The sequence below is a fragment of the Podarcis bocagei genome, assembly GCF_964188305.1.
Source record: "Podarcis bocagei genome assembly, chromosome: 8".
Classification (NCBI taxonomy): domain Eukaryota; kingdom Metazoa; phylum Chordata; class Lepidosauria; order Squamata; family Lacertidae; genus Podarcis; species Podarcis bocagei.
Window position 1 is genome coordinate 71444104 of NC_138133.1, and position 19757 is coordinate 71463860.

At 44.0% G+C, this 19757-nt stretch overlaps 1 protein-coding gene across 3 annotated transcripts in view; it reads left to right on the forward strand.

Moving 5' to 3' along the window:
• OXR1 (oxidation resistance 1) overlaps positions 1–19757 on the forward strand; it is a 189363-nt gene that overhangs the window by 13040 nt on the left and 156566 nt on the right. For 2 of the 3 annotated variants that reach the window (XM_081204469.1, XM_081204474.1), the window contains exon 2: positions 3647–3691. The exons of the other annotated variant lie outside the window; for it this stretch is intronic. In XM_081204469.1, the coding sequence (XP_081060595.1) occupies positions 3647–3691 (45 nt within the window). The remainder of the gene's footprint in view (positions 1–3646; positions 3692–19757) is intronic. 3 annotated transcript variants of the gene reach the window in all.

Here is a 19757-nt window from a genome sequence, read left to right on the forward strand (position 1 = left end):
GGTGGCCTCGCAGTTTTGGGAGCCTGACCCACCACTACAGCCAGTGTCATAGCAGCCTTAGATCCAGCCAGGCTGTCGTCGTCTTCTGACTCTGAGCTTGAGGTTTGGGCCATGGCAGCTGCAGTCAGACCAAAACGATTGCCTTCTAAAAAAACTTACGGATAGTAATAGCAATTTCCTGTGCAGTGTTGGGAAGGCTTACGTAATGAGTTAAGAACCTCCTTGGGGCAGAACACAAATTACTCCTGGTTGGAGCCTCCAGTGAGATTTGAGAGAAGATGGCAAGCGTTAAATTTTCTTTGTTGGACAGCTTTTCAATAAAATATAGGATTAAGGATTGTGCTTTATATATTACTGTCCTTTGCAAGAGAGGCTGATGGGTAAGAAGTCCGCTCCTAAAATGAGCAGAGTGATAATTCTAGGGATATATATATTGACAGAGCTGCCATCAGAAATACAGACAAATTGTTCCCTGCTTGCTAAGAAAGGTTGACTCCCTTGCCTTGAAACATTCCCTTCTGCATTTTCATTTATTATTATCTTGGATAGCCTAGTAAAATCTAAGCCCTGAGTAAGTCCGCCCCCCCACCCAGCCCAGTATTTTTAGGCTTATAAAGCTTTGGTGGAAAAAGCAGATATCTGTGACATTCCAGATGGAAACTCAGCTACTTCACTAATCCAAAGACGGCCAAATTTTACACAGCTCAATATACATAAGAGATTGTCAGATGAAATATGTTTAACTTGCCTTGGGAGTCCTCCTCACCTTCATCACATGAAGAATGGTGATCCAGCTCCAGAAATAGGGTGATTACTAGGCTAGATAGACCACAGATTTATCATCGGGTTCTCTCACAATAAGAACATAAGACAAACTACTGGGCCAGGCCAATGGCCCATCCAGTCCAGCGCCTGTTCTCACAAGAGCCAACCAGATGCTTGAAGGAAGCCTGTAAGATGGACATGAGCACAACAGCATTCTGTCAACCTGCACAAACAGATGCTATTAAGAGGCACACTGCCTCTAACAAAATATTTTCAGCATACTGTAAAAAGCTCTCTAAAAAGGCACATTGTCACGATCAGTGTTGCATTAATCTTGTAAGGTGCTAAGGAACTGGTGCTGAGAATCAACACAGTAGCTGAACTCCCTGCATTCAAGGATCCCTTGAAATTGCTAACAATCAGGACTTATTGCAGAGCAATCTGATAAGACATGAATGTGTTATAATTCGCAATCTCTAAATGAATCGGGGGTGGGGGAGATGCTTCAAAGCTCATGCCGCTTGATGTTGATCTTTCTGCTTTGACATAAAATAGCTGTTATGGAGAAATGTGTGTTGACTATCAGAAGTGGCTTGTGAGGGGGATTTGAATGAGAAAGGCAGCCGCGCTAATGGAATGAAGCTTTTTCAGTCATATCTGAATGAGGCAAACTTGCTTTGTGCAAGTGAACTTGGCTCACTGAAGCCAGGAATTTAAACACACAGGGGTTCTGGGCAGGCACAGTGAAGAGGTATTTATTTTGCCTTTAGAGTTAAGAGCCATACTTTGCTTTATTCTTTATTCAAGATAACTGTTGGGGAATGATGATAACAAATGCATTTGGCTTCCTAAACTTACATGATTTGTGTACATGTGTCATGGAGGAGGTGGAACTTGTTCATTTTAAGCCAGATCTCCCTTTTTCTCTCTCTCTCTCTCGTTTACTGAAGATGAATTCGCACATGGAGGAAGTGAGAAGACAGTTCAGTCAGTCACCAGTTCAAAAGGAGAACTGGAGTCAAGAGTTGAAAATAGCTGCCAGGGGAAAGTAGCAAATCAGAGAAAGGCAAAAGGCACGGTCCAAACAGGCTCTGAGCCTGGTAAACATGGATCCAAGAAGCTGGAGGTGGAGGACATTGGAGACAGGTTGATGAATCAGATGCCAGATTAGGTGACTGGGATCAAGATGGTTAAGGATGGGTTTGTGGTCCACGGCAAGGCTAAAGCTTATTTGGCACCTTTGTATATCTACAAGTTGCCCAGACAGATGCTTTGAGAGTTCTTAGATAGATAGGGCTGGAAGGATCCCTAATGGTTCTCCAGGCTACCTGATTCCTCTTGGGCTGACTGCCATTGGCAGGACACACTGAGGGACAGCAAGGCTCAGGCCAGCCAACCTCTCTCCCTGTAAACTGTCCCTGTGGCACAAGGAGTAAAGCACCTTTGCCCTGCTGCCAGATTTTGTAGTAGGCACATGCATAGATGGGTGACAAGGGACAGGGCAAGTGTAGATGCAGGGCAGGAAGGGGGAAACACAGACATCTCTAAAAGATGCTTGGCTGAAGCAAAGATCTGGATTAAGTCCAGCCTTTTGCCTCCAGTTCCACCTCCCAGGCTCTCCCCAAAATTCTCTGAACGTCTTCCTTTGCAGTTCTGTGTGTGCAAATGTCCTCCTTTGCAGTTGTATGTGTCTTTGCTGCTTTCGTGAATCAGTACAGCAGCCATGTGATTCCTCTTGTCTTGTGCGGCATGGAGTATCATGCAGTCTAACTGTCGTATATTCTATGTGCAAAGCCAGAACATGAATGAAGCCTCACCAAGTAGCCACACATGTCCTCGATGTTGCAGACCGTGACTAGCTCTGCCCTTGCATCTGCACATATCGCGCATGCATCTGCAGCAAGGGAGCCTTGTGTAAAATTCTGCCATGCAGTCTGAAGCCTCGGTTGCTCAGGTTCCCAGATCACTTGGATGCCTTCATGCACAGCATCCTCCTTGCAGACGTTTGCACAGGTGCCAGGGATGGGGGGAGGGTAGTCAACATGTGCAATGGCAGGGCTGCAGCTACTCATTGGTCTAATATGTGGTTATGCATCTGAATGGGCCTGATGTCACTATCCTTGCAGTGCACATACTTAAAGGGCAGCATAACAGTCTTTTAAAAGATCTGCTAAATATAACTTGGCATTTGGCCTTGTGTGTTGTGCACCATTTCCAGAGAAATAATGTACTTAAAGCCGTGAGACTCTGCATCCATTGAATGGGGACTTTTATGCTTAGCCAAAATCTATCTTCACTTTTTACTTGGCTTCTTCTAGACGCTTTCTGGATGAACTGCTGGGTCACAGACAAGGATGTGATACAGATTGTGGCTTGGGGTACATTAAGAGTGGATTACAGCAGAATTCAGCTCTGGCAAGATTTTAAAGGCTAGTGTTTGGCAGCAGCTATTCTCTGTTCTCCAGAGCTGCTCTCTCTGCTACTTAAAGAGTGTCAGTAAAAATATAAAAATGAAAGCAAATAAAAACATTTGGAGGCATGGAACAGCTCTGAAATGGGCAGGCAAAAAACAAAATAGGATTGTCATTTTCCAAGCAGCTCTGGTATGTTATTTGTTTGAAATTAGATTACAACATATAACAAAAGTATCACACATATGTATATGAACTTTGGTATTTTTGAAGTAATCAGTTAAGAATGTTGTTGAAGCTTTACGCTTACGTTTTAATGGTCATGTTAAGAGCATTTCTATGAACTATATTATTTCATAATTATTTGCATTTCCTGTGATCTATAGCAACTCTGTGCAAATTGCTCTTCCTTCCTTCTTGCATCCATCTTTACTGTCCCATGAGGTAGAACGTTATTCTTGCTTTTGCAGATGGGAACTGAGACTGAGAGATAGTCACTCACCCGAGGCCACTCAGTGAGTATTAGATTCACTTTGCATGCATGCTGTGCATTCCGGGAAGCGTTGAGCTGTGTTTGTTTAGGATCCATGGCTAAAACCATTCTTTCCGTAAACGAATAGGTTTTAGCTGATGGACTGAAGAGAGAATACAGCACCATCAAAAGGCAGAGACCAGCATCACCAAAAGTGTGTGATCATATTCAATGTTTTGCTAAACAACAAGCACTTGTGGGTAGCCTAATAAGGAACTGGGGCAACTACATGTGGGGAGAGGGCAAAACCTTTATGCCGTGTCTGAGTCCCACCAAAATCACACACACAGCTGCTATTATTTGCTATGGCAAAGAAGTGGTTATTGCTACCAAGAGCAGTTCCCCTCATGGGATAAATAGCAGCTGAGTGTTGGCAAGGAGAGCACGGCCAGTCCAAGACATTTTGCTGCCTGAAGTGAACTGACACCCCTGTGGCAATTCCTTATCCAGAACCTGACCAGATAAGCAGTGAAATCTTCCTTTGACGCTGATAATTGGGCAGTATCCTTCACCACCCTTGCGGGCAGCAGAGCTCACTTAAGGGGCACAAGGTAATGTGACACTCCCAGCTCTGCCCTCCAGCATCTTGCTGCTGCTCCCAGTCTCTGCAGTCTGCTGTGTGAGGCAGCTACTTCACTCTGCCTAACAGTAGGGCCGGTTGTGCCAGGATGTTGGGGATTTTTCACTAGGATTGCAGTACAGAAGGAAAGGGTGTGAAAACCTCCCTCTCTGCATCTCACAGCCCAAAACCTAATTTCCTCTTCCTCCACACCCAGTTGCTGTTGGGGGAAAAAAAAGGTGTGGAGAACCTTTTGGCCCTCCAGATGTTGCTGAACTACAACTCCCATGATCCCGGGCTATTGCCCATGCTTGTTGGGGATGATGGGAGTTGCCGTTTAGCAACAACTGGGGGCCCAGAAGGTTCCCACTGCTGAATTAAAGCAAACAAGAGACATTGAATGTGATCGCAAATATAATGCAATGTTTAGTTTACCCTACTACGTCTCCAGTGAAAACAGCGTCTTTGCTATTTTGTAGATATTTATATTTTCCTATTGTTTACCTTGACTGACTTAACCCTTATGTTGCTTCTTGTATCCCCTCCACCATCAGTGTGTTTTCAACCTTTCAAACCTACAAATACATTATTACAAAAGTTAATTTTCGTGGTTTTTGTTGTTGTTGACTTTCTCCTTCCTGCTCTACACCAGGAAAGATAAAAGTAGTCAGCATGCGGCAACTTCCAGCCTTGCAACTATAAGCTCTGCATGAAATTGCATGTCATTAAGTTTGGATACAGATGGGTGTGACAACCTAATTGAGTGCAAGGAGCTTTAAAGAACGCCTTACTGTAGTAACTTATCGGCATAAGCAACAAGAGCAGCTTAACTGTTGGGGAGGACACCAAGAGGAGTTAATAATGCCTATCAGCTGCTTCTGCCTTGGGCTATAAGATAACTTAGAATGAAATAAAGTAGAACTCCCAGCTCTCCTCTCTTGAACTGCTGTGATTGGAGCCGCTGAAACAGAGCTAAGTCACTTCAGAGCTTCTTTTGCAGTTTGGCAGCAGGGGTGGTTTTCTGAAATGTGCCTTGAGTGGTTTTACCCCTTTCACAAATGCCTACATGATCATAAGCAACTCCTTTTATTTGGTATTGCTACTATTCACACAGGGACGCGGGTGGCACTGTGGTCTAAACCACTGAGCCTCTTGGGCTTGCCGATCAGAAGGTCGGCGGTTTGAATCCCCGCGACGGGGTGAGCTCCTGTTGCTCGGTCCCTGCTCCTGCCAACCTAGCAGTCCGAAAGCACGCCAGCGCAAGTAGATAAATAGGTACCACTCCGGTGGGAAGGTAAACAGCGTTTCCGTGCGCTGCTCTGGTTTCAGTGTTCTGTTGCGCCAGAAGTGGCTTAGTCATGCTCGCCACGTGACCGGAAAAACTCTCTGTGGACAAACGTCTGCTCCCTTGGCCTGTAAAGCAAGATAGGTGCTGCAACCCCAGAGTGGTCTGCGACTGGACTTAACTGTCAAGGGTCCTTTACCTTTACCTTTTTACTATTCACACAACAGCAGAAACCAAAGGGCAGTCCAGTGCAAAAGCACATAATGGTGAGTTGTATTGTTAGATCTGTTCAGGGAGGGAAACAACAACTTGGGATGAGTCATTGGTGCATCAAGTCCAGATTGACCCTGGAGCGAGGACTTGCGCCAGTCGGGTGTGGGCAGAGAGGAGACTTGCATTCTGCCACGCAAGGAAGTGGCCGAGTTAACAGGAATTCTGGGCACATCTCCAGGACCTACTTGCCCTTCCTCACGCATGGGACAACATTGCCAGCATGAAACGTGAGTTTGGGCTCCAAACCAATACATTATGCAGTGCCGAGCCTTACGGTCTACTAGTCTGTGGACTAGGATTGTGATCATTGCAGGGTTTATATTGTTTTCTATTTGACCTGTCTAGCCATAGAGGTCTATAGCATAAATGTGAACAGGCTGCACTTGGGGATGGTTCAGTGGCTGGTGAAACTGGATGCCTGGTCCTCATGCCTGCAAGTGCCCGTCACAATTTACGTGTGCACAAGTGAACTGCCTTCATTTAGTCTCATGGGACAATAGGAAGCTGCCTTGTACCAGGACAGACAATTGGTCCACCTCACTCAGTATGTCTACACTCTATCTATCAGTGGTCCTCCAGGGTCTCAGAGATCACCTGCTACTTAAACCTTTTAACAAGAGATGCCAGGGATTGACTCTAAGACCATCGTTGTAGAAAGCACGTGCCCTGCCACTGAGCTATGGCCCAAATCTATCTCCAGGGGAAGGGGAATTGAGGGCTCCCCTCTCCTGACATTCAGCAGTTGGGCTTCTGGCAAAAAAGGGAGTGGTGGTGCATCTTTGTGCATCTGTGCACAGTTCATTTGCCCAAATCCTGCAGCATTCTTGCCCTTTCTTTGCTTCCCTCAACTGCACTTGCGTAAAAATGTCATAAGGTGCTATGCAACATAAAATCACAAGACCACAGTAACATCTGAAAACAGCAACAATAAGGCCACTAGCTCCTCTCTGTAAAGATTGCGCTTTAATCTTGTGCATTATGATTTTTTAATGCATTGATTTTGGCCCCTAAGCATTGAAAGAAAAACAACAACATTCGGTTCTAAACAGGATTATGTGCTTTCTGCATTACATCAGCAACCATGCAGTGCATAATGATTTTGAAAAAGTAGAGAGAGAAATGACATTAATATAGATTTCACTGTTCCCTTCTTGGAATACCAGAACAGAAAAAACAGCCATAAATATAGAGAAAGGCACTGATTTTTTATGCCTTGATATTATGTATTATTTTTTGGACACTCTTTACTATGAGACTGTGGGTTACAGTGTTCTACTTTACTGCAGAAAGCCATTAGAGTAATTGATATACTTGGAGTTCATATTGGATATGAATCCCATAACCTCGGCTGAATTCTAGGCTATTTAGATTGTCTCAGTTACGTCATTCTCTTAAGAATGTATTGAAATATGGTGTCCAGAACATTTCTCCCTGCCAGATAAATGATACTATGAGGTCACCTTGAGGACAGCCATGTAGGACAAGTTGCCCCCAATCTACACACTGCATTCAAACTGTGGTGCACGATGAAACCATAACTGGAGCTAACCATGGTTAGCATTGGTGTGTGTGTAGCACTAAACCGTAGTTAACGCCAACAAAGGAAGGGAAGAGGGAATTTGCTCTGCAATTAGGTAGAGTGAGGCAGCTGCCACCGGAAGCAGATTTGGAATGTTGCGACAATGGTTCATTGCTTAATTTATAATTAAGCACTTGTGGGGTTTTCTGCTTTAGGAACCAAAATAAATTGGCAAGCTTTGGGTACTAGAAACCTTGACCTTGGGGGAGGCGTGGGCACCATTTTGTGCTCTGCTTCTGACAAAACAATGCCTTGGCCTGACACTGGCTCCAGAGAAGAGGGAACACATGTTCCCGGCGTCTGATCAGCTAGCTATGGTTTTAGGGATCCAGCATTTCATTGGCACCAGATCTGTATATTCTGTTTAGATTTTCACATTGCCATAAACTAAGTAGGGATGCATCTTAAATGAAAAGACCTGTCTTTCAAACTATGCATGCACCCACCAGCAAAGTGCCCTTCCAGTGCAATACTTTCAGTGTGAGGCTCCAAAATGCATACATTAGATAGAGCTATAGGACCTATTTTAATTCCCAAGGAATATTATTTTTTCATGAGTCTTGGAGGGCTAGACAGTGAATGTAAACAGCCTGTGAAACGGATTCCAGTTGCCTCCCCCATCACAGAAAAGTCAACGCTACTTTATTTAAAGAATGCAAATAATGAAATGTATTCCCCCTCCCCAATGTCAGTGGTTAGATTTACAGCACAGGGGTTTGGAGACTTCAGAGGTATTCATTTCAGGAAAGAAGGCTCTCGAACAGAATAATACATCTTTCTGCATAAGCTTCCCTTCTGATCTCTCTGCGGTGAGGACTGAGTAATACATCTCTTAACTTGTTTGCAAAGTGAAATATACTTTTCAGGCTTCTGTCATTACCTCTGCTGTGCGGTTGGTGGCTATTTTCTGTTTATTTCAGGGATTGCGGAATGTTGTGATCATTACCATAAAGGATCTTTTATGCGTTACTCTAACGAGTTTTGAGCGTGGTATGTAGGTTGGTTTGCAAATGTAATTGTGCAGTTCTGAGTGCTGGCAAAACAGCACTGGGAGGCAGAGACTGACAGCAGTAGAATTTGAGATGACAAAGCAGCAGAATATATAGCACTAGCAGGCTCGTACCCATCATTACTTGCGAGTTCTAAGAAACAAACAGAAACATCTGTGCAGTTTTTAAATCAATGGTTAAAATAAGTGCAGCATCGAAAGATTCAGTCCGCCACCTTGATTCAAAATCATATCCTAACATCAATGAAAACCTGCTCATTGATCTCAGGGAACATCATGCTAAATCCAGTTACTGTCCTGCTTTGGAGAAAACCTGATCCAGCAGTCCCAAGTCTACTCACATGAACAATCCAAAAGTCTGGTCTGGTCACAGTCCAAAATCAAAACACAAGAGAGACAGTGCAGTCACCAGCCAAGTTAAGAAGCTGGCTCAAGACTGTTGTTCCAGCACACTCTGGTGATGTTTAACCATGAACTTTCATTGCCCCACCCAGAGCATGGCTGCAGGCTTTCTGGATTGCCTGAGTAACCCCTTGCTCCTGAGGAGCCCTTGTTTTCGAATCAGCAGTCTTGCATTTGGCTGGGCCTGAAGTGACAGCTAGACTCTGTGGCAGTTCAGGCCCCACCTCTGCAGGGCTGCTCTATGCCTTCTGAAGTAAGTTGTGGTGTTGTGACTGGAAAGCCTTTGATCCTGCTGCTCTGTCTCACTGCCCACTGACACAGCCTGTAATGCTTGCTTTGGGGAGCAGCAGTTCCTCTGAAGAGGATTCCTCCATCAGAGGCATGACAATTGCGATACCTTAAAAGATGTCCAAATGAATGCAGCTTTGAAAGGTTCCGTCCACCATCTTGATTCAAAATGGCACCCAGTGGTATCCAAACCAAAACCAAAAGCTGCTCCTTGATCTCAGGAACCATCGTGCAAAATCTGGTTAAAATCAGGGCACTTTGGAATGATCTAGTCTACCATTTTGGTTGAAAATGGTGTTTGGTGGTATCCAAACTTAGACAAAACAACTGCTGTTCCATCTTGGAAACCCAAGTTGGTGGCGGTATCTTAAGGGGAGTCTGAATGCATAGAAAACAGATAGACAAACAGACAGACATCTTTCCAAAAATATAGGTATAGAAAATGCTAGGCTTTCCTGACATGCTCAAGAATGCATGAGAACACTAAGGTAAGCCAATGCCCCCATTTGGTTCTGAAAATTGCAATAATAATAATAATCCTAGGTGTCTGTTCCACCCGCTCCACCTCTTTCATAGGAGATGAAGCTGTGGCGTTTGCCCACTCATTACGAAGATGTAATACTGGGGGGGGAGAGAAAGGGTTAATAGGCTCACCAATAAGAAAGCCCAGGGGTGGAGCCTAACTGTGTTTAAGTCTCAACACAGGGGTTTGGGCAGTTAGTTTGATTAGTTTGTGGGTGGGAGGCACAGGAGTCAGAGTTAGAGACAGAGGGGAAACAAAGAGAGTGAATCGGATTACAGTGTTTCAAAGTATTTAAAACTTGTTTGCATTCACAATAAACTGGAATCTTTGTTAATACGTCACAACCTGACTGAGTCTGAATATATTACCGGGAAAACCTGGTTGGTGGCAGTGGAAGAGATAAGTCGTGGTGGTGCAGGGTCAATAGATTTAGAAGTGATTGTGTTAGATCACTTAATAGGATTGGACGCAATAATTTTTGTCATTTTCAACATGCAGTTTAGATACAACTTCCCTAGTAGTGCTCAGTTACAACACTTTTTGGTGTCCTGTATTTAGACCATCAGCTTTGGGTGCCTCAGCATCTCCTATAGTGGTGGGGAAATAATTGGATCTTTACAGAAGGTTAAACCTGTTTATAAATGTTTATTGGAATGCTGTAAATCAGAGGTTTGGGGCCATAGAGATGAATGGAATAGTGTTTCCTAAGCCTCTCCCCCCATGGGCAACTGGGAAATTGCTGTGGGTCTTGGCGGACCACTTAAAGATCTTTCTGCCTGTTGCAGCAGTTGTAATGCCACGGAATTCAAAGCGCAATGCAATAAAAGGCAATGTAAGAAATAAAAGAAGCAATAAAAATGCAATTTAAAAATCAATATAAATATTCAGTGGGATGGATGTGTGACCTTTCATTTTCAACCACAAATTCGCAGACACACCAAAGAGTCCTGAATAAAGCTTGTGAGCCTCTGGTGGTCCACAGACTAAAGTTTGAGAACCTCTGGTATAGGGAACACTCAGCTCAATCAACAGGGAGTTGCTTTGGTGTCTATATGCAGTGTTCCTTTAGACTTAAAAATGCCAATGATTCAACAAAAATGGTTTTTCCAGACCTGTTCTGACTCAGCAGTGCCTTCACAGGAAAGAACGTTGGAGGCATATGATATAGGTGCGCCCTAAACTTTCTGGTTAGAGATTGTTGTTCATATTAACTGTGTGGAGTTTTTTTTTTGGGGGGGGGAACCCTTGATATTTACAGATGCTCACATACTTTTAAATTATATTCGGGTGATGTGGGAATTAACAGATGGACAACAAAATTGGATCCTGCAAGCTGTTATTGTTGCGAAGGGACTTTTGAGGTGTGAGTTTGGAAGGGCAAAAACCCACAATCTACCGCTCAGCAGCCTGAAGGTCTCACTGTCCTTTCTGCATTATCCAAATGAGACAGATGATTGCATCTGTTTGGACATATAGACTGCATATATATGTCTGTCAAGAGTGATTAACTCTTTTCGTTGTTGTTAATGTGAGCTGCCGCTGTTATTTTCTTTCTTTCTGTTATAGTTGAATTAAATATAATAATAAGTGAAGGGGCAGTAGCGGATACACTGGCCAGGAGCAGATAGACCATCTCAGGGAGGCAGGGATGGCCCCCAATAAGGATACAGTGGTACCTCAGGTTACATACGCTTCAGGTTACATACGCTTCAGGATACAGACTCCGCTAACCCTGAAATATTACCTCAGGTTAAAAACTTTGTTTCAGGGTGAGAACAGAAATCGTGCTCTGGTGGCGCGGCGGCAGCAGGAGGCCCCATTAGCTAAAGTGGTACCTCAGGTTAAGAACAGTTTCAGATTAAGAACGGACCTCCGGAACGAATTAAGTACTTAACCCGAGGTACCACTGTATCATTGCTCAAGGCTTTCACAAAGGCTGGAGTCAGCACTGAATAGATTGTAAATATGCACAGGTTTTGCAGACTGGGTTTGAATTTCCTACAACTAAACCTTCTGTGTATATATTTGGAAAGAGGAACTTGAGGCAAAGATGTCCTTGAGCTTCCTATTATGCTGAGTGGACTTTTGGAGCTAAATAAAGCCAAACAAAAAAGGCTTTCTTTAGGATTTCAGGAGAGGGGATTGGGTTGCACTTACTCGTGTGGGTTTGTTGTTCTAGGTCCCTATTTCTTCTGTGTTTTGTTAGAGAGAGTTAACATTGCTGTCGTTTTAGTTGCAAGGGACTTGTTGCAAATTAATTGGTAAGATGTAGAAAGTGCACAGAAATCACCATATCCCCCCCCCAAAAAAAACTTAACTTCCCCATATGAAACTATATAATGCAGTCCTCTGGATGTTTACTCTGAAGTCAGTTAGATTGATTTCAATAGGCCTTACATCCAGGTATGTATAGAACTGCAGCTATCATCTGTGCCACGCAGAATGACGGTGCAAGTTTGCAGTGCATAATCATACAGTGTTATAACAGCATCTTAAAAAGGACTGGCCATTCACTACAGAATAGCCACACTATGTTCATTTATATGTCAGGATCAAAACACATATCTTTCATGTTCAGTTCCTGTCCCCCCCCTTTCCCCCCAGAGCTCAGAAAACATTAACTCCTTTAAGCACATTGGAACAGCTGCACAATTACCCCAATTGTATGTAGCCTATTTAATAGCTTCTCTATGAGGGACGAGGGTGGCGCTGTGGGTTAAACCACAGAGCCTAGGACTTGCCGATCAGAAGGTCAGCAGTTCGAATCCCCACTACAGGGTGAGCTCCTGTTGCTCGGTCCCTGCTCCTGCCAACCTAGCAGTTCGAAAGCACGTCAAAGTGCAAGTAGATAAATAGTACCGCTCCGGCGGGAAGGTAAATGGCATTTCTGTGCGCTGCTCTGGTTTGCCAGAAGCGGCTTAGTCATGCTGGCCACATGACCCGAAAGCTGTACGCCGGCTCCCTCGGCCAATAAAGCGAGATGAGCGCCGCAACCCCAGAGTCGGCCACGACTGGACCCTAATGGTCAGGGGTCCCTTTACCTTTACCTTTACTAGCCATTTATAGCATGTATAAATTGCTATAGCCGTTCCCTTCCCTCCTCTAGGAATCAGCTCTATGGCGTTGCTTCTTCTATCCCACCCCTCCCCCCAAAAATTGCATTTATGGTTCTCCTCTCACCCCGCAATCCAGCAGCAGCTGAAGGACTAAAGGTTCCTTTCTCCTGGCAAGAGGATTGGAAAGGCGAGGTGAAAGTTTAAGCTTTGCTACTGGAAAATGGTAGGAAGAAGGTCCAACTTGCCTTTGGGCAATGGACCATTGCTCAGTAGTAGACAATATGCAGTGAATGAGGAAAGTCCTAGGCTCAGTCTGATATCTTGGAAGAGCCGCTGCCTGTCAGAGTACAGATTGACAAATAGCTTGACCTGGTATAAAGCTATTTATACCTTTGACAAGTAGTGACAATGGTTGTTACTGAGATGGTTTATATTTACATAATGAGAATGCTACTAAAAGATGTCCAGTTTTGTGCAGGAAATGTTTTGTTCTGACCAGAATTAAGTTTTGGCTGTGCACAGAATGTTTGCTCAGGCTAATGACGCCACATTAAACCTGCCACTATAGTTGCAGACCTCCCCATTTGGACAATTTATATTAAATTGGGGGCAGAGGCCTATTTGCACTTCCTGAAGCAAATTGTCGGTGTATATGCACAGCAGTTCCTCATCACTACTTACAGCTTTTAATTCCAGGCACCGGCTTCACGAAGACAATCAGTATTTACAGCACCTAAAAGTCACTAAAAAATGGGGGGGGGGGGATCTACATAAAAATATATTGCACATTGTTTTCCTGTGGCATGATCAACAGAGCAAACAGAACTGCAAAATATTCAGAAAAGTCTATCAACAAATGCAGCAATACTAGGGTGCTGAGGAAGGAGGGAATCAAAGCCTGGGGTAAACATGGACTGCTACAAATACGTATATTGAAGCCATGTGTTAGCAGGTTACCCAGCTATGGTGATATGTAGAAAATCACTTCTTCATAGTTATAGACTTTTTATTTCATATATGAGAGATAAAAAGTGAAATGGACCAAACTTGACCCATATCTAAAATCAGAATTTCAGAATTATGGAGTTTAAAATTACAGCTCTCTCTGCTGTAGAGCAGACCTCTCTTGAAGTGTGAGAAGTTTTAAAAGCTATATTAGGTATGCCAGGAGGGTCTGCTATTGAAAGGAGAGTTGGAGGAGGACTGATCTAAAAATGAGCAGAAAATCATTTCCTGGCTTTTTTCATTTTACCTTCTCTGGAACTTGGATAATTTTAGCCATCTTTTGGAGTATAGTAAAAGAAATGGCCTCCCCAGTTTAGCCACCATGAATTTTGGACACATTAATAGATCCAGTTTTTTGTGTTGTTTAATATTATTTTAATATTGTTGGGTGGAAAGATTGGACTAGGCACCTACCCCCTCCCTTATTTTATTATTACTATTACTATTATTAATTTCATTTCTATACAACTTTATATTTTTAAGAGAAAAAGTGGTTTACAACTTACATTAAAACATCAAATTAAAAAATCCATAAAGTGAAAAAATCCATTACTGATGAATAGAACAAATCTACTCCTGTTGCTACCAATCCTTGCAATGGTGGCTCATGGCGAACTGTACTAAAAGGCAGCCAAGATTGTCTGTAGCCTTTTCATCGGCCTCAGCTTTTGCAACTAGAGTCAGTTAGGGCCACACTGTCCCAGGCCAGTCGGGAGAAGGCCTGCAAGGTACGGAGCAGGTCTTCCACGACTCACAGCCAAGTATGAACTGACAATAAAGTTTAATTCAACATAGTGAGCCAAATTGGTTGGAGGAAGGGCTTAAATTTCCTTCATGGGCACAAATCACGCCACATACGAGATAAGCCAACAGGCACAAGGTCAGCCAAGCCAGTTGCTATGGCAATGGTCCGGGGCCGTCTATATAAGTGATTAAGGTATGTCAGCTGGTTAGCAGGCCAGTGAATCTTGTGAATTGAGTTGGAGTCTGTGTTACATCTGGAGCAACAGATGTATAGTGTTAAGTTGTGGGTGAACATATCAGACGACACAGCGATTCTTCAAACAGCTCTTCTTTATTCAGAGGCCAGAACAGAACTGAACTGAAGGGCTCAGTCAGCCTGCTTATATAGAGCTCCAATACAACGTTACTGTAGCAACTTTCTAAAACTATCCAATCACTGAACGTCACTTTTGATCCTTCATTTGTATAACTATCTACTGCTGGCCCAGGGTGAGAACTTCAGTACATAACATATATATATCCCTATCACAGCCCTATAGGCTGTATGTATATATCAACATCCAGAATTGTATTGCCTAATCTTCTACAGTAACAAACTATTTTGGACCTTAAGCTGCAGCTGTGTGTGGTGAATGTACCTGAGGGTAGCTTCCATTACGTGGGTATCTCACCTCTGATCATAGCTGTCAACTTTTCCCTTTTCTTGCGAGGAATCCTATTCGGAATAAGGGAATTTCCCTTAAAAAAAAGGAAAAGTTGACAGCTATGCCTCTGATTCCTAACCAAAAATTTCTCCCCCTCCCCATGTCAGAAAATTATTTTCTTCTTCTCCTGAACAGCTGGAGAACTTCGCTCCTCCCTTGTAGATCATTTGGTGAAATTCCACACACACCACTTTGCTGCCTACAAATAGCATGGAGAATTTCTGCCGACCATTTTCAAAGCTGAACTGCCTGCATATCTGCTTCCTTCGGCCAGCTCAAAGAAGCCCTTTGAATACCAGCTTTGATGCAAGGCACTGTCAGTATCAGCAGTGGGAAGTATGAGAATCACTGTTGCTCCCAGGGGCAGATTGTTGTGAGTTTATAAGGACACAAGAAGAGCTCGGCAGGACCAGGCCAATGGAGCTCACAGTGTCCACCAGAGATGCCTATGGGAAGCCCGTAAGCAGGAACGGAGCGCAGCTGCTCTTGTGATTCACAGCCACTGAGATCGTGTTTGTTATAAGAAGCTATCCATATCAAGAAAATTGACTGCATGGTAATTTTAAATTGCTTGTGATCGCTACCAGAGTTAGAGAGAAAGGAAGAAATAGGCAACACGCTTCTGCTATACCCAAGCAGAAGTTCTTCTTGAAACCTGCTGCTAAGAAAACGTGTCTTCCACGTTTCTGAAGCCTATTGAACTCAGTAGGGCTTACTTTTTAGACATGCACAGGTTTGTGCTGTAAATATGATTAGTTATACGAATAAAAAGGAAATTACACATTCTGTTCTGAAATACACGAATGCTGAAATAGCTCTGCATGCTATCCCTTGCCTTGTTAGAACAGTCACGCGAGGACATATTTTCATGCTCGGCAATGGTTTTGTGAGTTGTTAGCTCTCCAAGCCTGGGAAAGCCATTGTCATCTGGCTGTAGAAATAAAATAGTGCTTTTACTGGTGCAATATATTTAGAGGTCTGCAATCATATATGAATGAATGAGGAAGTAAGGTAAGATCCAGAGTATTCAGGTGAACCTCTGCCAGTGTAATGGAGATTCCCTGCTCCCTCTTCCACAGGGGTGCAATAGGAGGTGAATGGGCAAAACGGGAAGGGCTGGCTTCCTTTGGATCCAAGCCCATTCAAAATAAATATACTGAGGATATTTTCATGCCTTTTTCATACCCTAGTGCTGGATTGCAAATGGACAAAGCAAGCTGAAGTGTTTTCAGGAATGGCTAGGATAGGAAAAACTCTCTCCTTTCTTGCATGTCACATTTACACATCTACAGCTGTACTACCCTGAACATACCCAATCTCATCTGATCTCAAAAGCTAAGCAGGATCAGGCCTAGTTAGTACTTGGATGGGAGAGCACCTGGGAATAGAGGGTGCCATAGGAATATTATTGTTGTAAGCTGCCCAGAGTGGCTGGGGAAACCCAGCCAGATGGGCTGGATACTCCTCCTCCTTCTCCTCCTCCTCCTCCTCCTCCCTCCCTCCCCCCCTCTCTCGATATATATATGCGCTTTTATAAAGCTTTGGATTTGGTAGTTCCATTACCATGCCCTCATTGGCTAGTTTTGTGCCTCATGAACCACCTACTGATAGGTGGCTTTTAGGTTATTTATCTATCTAACAGCATTTATGAACCACTTAATATTTTAGAAATGTCTAAGCATTGTACAATATTGAAACAAGCAATATCATTAAAACAAAGGCACAATGTAAAACCAATAAAGCCATGGTACTAAAAAAAATACACAAAACCAAAATAAAACAGGAATTCAAATGCATAAACCTGTTGGCTACCTCTCTAGTTTGGCAGCCTCCTTGGAATTTTGCCGTGATAAATTATCTGGCACCATCAGCAAATTTGGCTAACAGAGATTCCTAGAAGACCCCATGGCTTGCTTACTTAAGTTATGTAGCTGTCGGATTCTTCCTGCCATTTACCTCCCAGAGTAACCCTTTGCAACCTGGTGACCAACATATACTTTGGACTATTGTTGTGCTAGCCGGGGCTGATGGGAATTGTAGTCCAAGATGCCTGAAAATAACTTTGTTGGGGAAGGATGGGTGAATGTTATATAAGAAAGCTGTTATATAAGACAGCCCGGCTCCTGCGCTATGATTGAAAAAGCTTTTGACACAGTCTTCCACTTCATATTGCTCAGAACACGTCTGCAAACGTGTTTCAGTTTAACACAAGCTTAACTGTCTTGGCTTCCCCAAAGAATCATGCGACTTGTAGTCCACCAAAAGTTGTGAAACTTCTATGTCAGAACATCTCTCTCTCTCTCCCCTACTTTGAACTAGGAACTGCAACATCCTGATTTTTATCATGAGAGAACGGCGGCCATTTTGGTTGCAGTGGTCTCATGCGATTTCATAGTGCAACCCCCCCCCGACAAAGCGCTTTTTCAGAGCTGCGATATCACGCAGCACCCCAAAAAAGCATTTTTCAAAGGGGGTGGGGACTGCATTGAGAAATTGTGCCAGGTCACGGCAGCCAAAATGGCTGCCATGCTCTCCCAATAAAAAACACAAAGATGGAGTCCAGCCAGATGGCATCCCAGATTTGGGCTTCAAAGTGTTGGGAAGGACCATTGTTCGGTGGCAGAACTTTCTACATGCAAAGCAGTTGTTCTGCCACTGAGCAATGGTCTTTCCCTGAGCTACATTTCCCTGGTAAGAGGGACTCAAGCTGCAGTGTCAGAAAAACCCAACCCTCAGTATATACTGTATTGCTACTGTCTGCATGCTTGTTAACACTCTCAAATAATTACGGAGCTTCTGGAGGCATGGGGTGTTCTGTTCACATGTTTTTAAGCCCTGAGGAAAAACTGTTCCCTAAAGAAAACGAGGACAATGTGAGAGAGAATCATTACTTTCAAACCAGCCTTGAAGATACAGCTTGCTTTCCCTTCCTGGAAGAAGTATGCAGCCACTTTGATCATGTATCAGCTAGCAACTGCTTAGGGAGGCCAATATCATGCTTGGAAAAGCTCTTGTGTCTTGAAATGAGAAATTTTCTCCTTCTCTGGATGCTTAGGGGACACGTCTTGTGGTTTAAGGGGCTGAAATGGAAGCTGGCATTGAGCACACAAGAATTTATATGGCTGCGTAAGACAGTGGTGGGGCTCCCCCACCCAGCCTGTAGGCCAAATACAGCCCATAAAAGGTAAAGGTACCCCTGCCCGTGCGGGCCAGTCGTGTCCGACTCTAGGGTTGTGCACCCATCTCACTTAAGAGGCCGGGGGCCAGCGCTGTCCGGAGACACTTCCGGGTCACGTGGCCAGCGTGACGAAGCTGCTCTGGTGAGCCGGCACCAGCGCAGCACACAGAAACGCCGTTTACCTTCCCGCTAGAAAGTGGTACCTATTTATCTACTTGCACTTTATGGGTGCTTTCGAACTGCTAGGTGGGCCGGAGCTGGGACCGAAGACGGGAGCTCACCCCGCTGCGGGGATTCAAACTGCCGACCATGCGATCGGCAAGCCCTAGGCGCTGAGGTTTTACCCACAGCGCCACCCGCGTCCCAGCCCATAGTTGGGCTTAATACAACCCTCTGGGTCCCTTTCTGCCCTTTGGTTGCGTGGTGAGCCTCTGAGAGAGAAGGGGCTTTGATGTTGCTAAATCGCACCCGCTTCTTCTGCAAGAAAATCAAAGCAGACAGGAATATATACCTTGAGAGAGAAAGAGAACTTGTGTTCCTTGCCAGTATGCACAAAGTGTCCGTGCATTTAGTAATTGTTTCCATTCATTTGTTACGAATTCTGTGCAATTCCATGCAATTGCATTTTGCTGTTTGAGGCTTTGAATTGCTACAAAGCAGGGCTTGCAATTTAGTTGTGTGCTGACATTGTTTGCAATCTTCAGTTGGGATTGTTGAGTCGGTTTCGACTTTTGCAGGACAGATAAAGGGTGTTGGAAAGCTTTTTAAAAAGCAAACAAGCAAACTTGGTTTTATGGTTTTGAGGAGAAAATGGAAGGGGAAATTGTGTAGATTTAATAAGAATTAAATGTATTTCCATAAGAAGTAGCTGTGTATGAGTGTGTGTGATTGTGCAGAGGATGGCCTGCACCAGTACTGGAAGGGGAAACTGAGTAGATTTAATTATAATAATAATATATATTTCCATAAGAAGTAGCTGTGTATGAGTGTGTGTGATTGTGCAGAGGATGGTCTGCCCCAGTACTGCAATGTAGCATGGACAGCTTTCCATGGTGGGTGGGGGGTAATGTGGCGCTTGTCTCAGAAATGTTTCCCCACCCTGAAGATCCTGGAGAGGGCACGCAGGGTAGCGATGAAGCTCTGCATTGCATTGTTTCATCCGAAGTCTAGTTTAAAGCATCCCCATATTTTGCACATCCGTTTCCAGTTTCACTACATTGCATGTGACAGGTGCTTGAATGTGTTGTGAACTGCGAGCCCTGACTTCAAAGGGAGGTTGCACATTCAGGCGATTCCATAATATTCCGTTAAAGCCGAGTTAAACTGATTCCACATGACATCAGTATTAATGAGGATCAGTAAGTAGTGCAGGCTGTAACCTCAGGCCAGGCAGCGAGCAGAAAATCACAGGAACGGAATCCTGCTACAGAATTAGAGGCAGCCC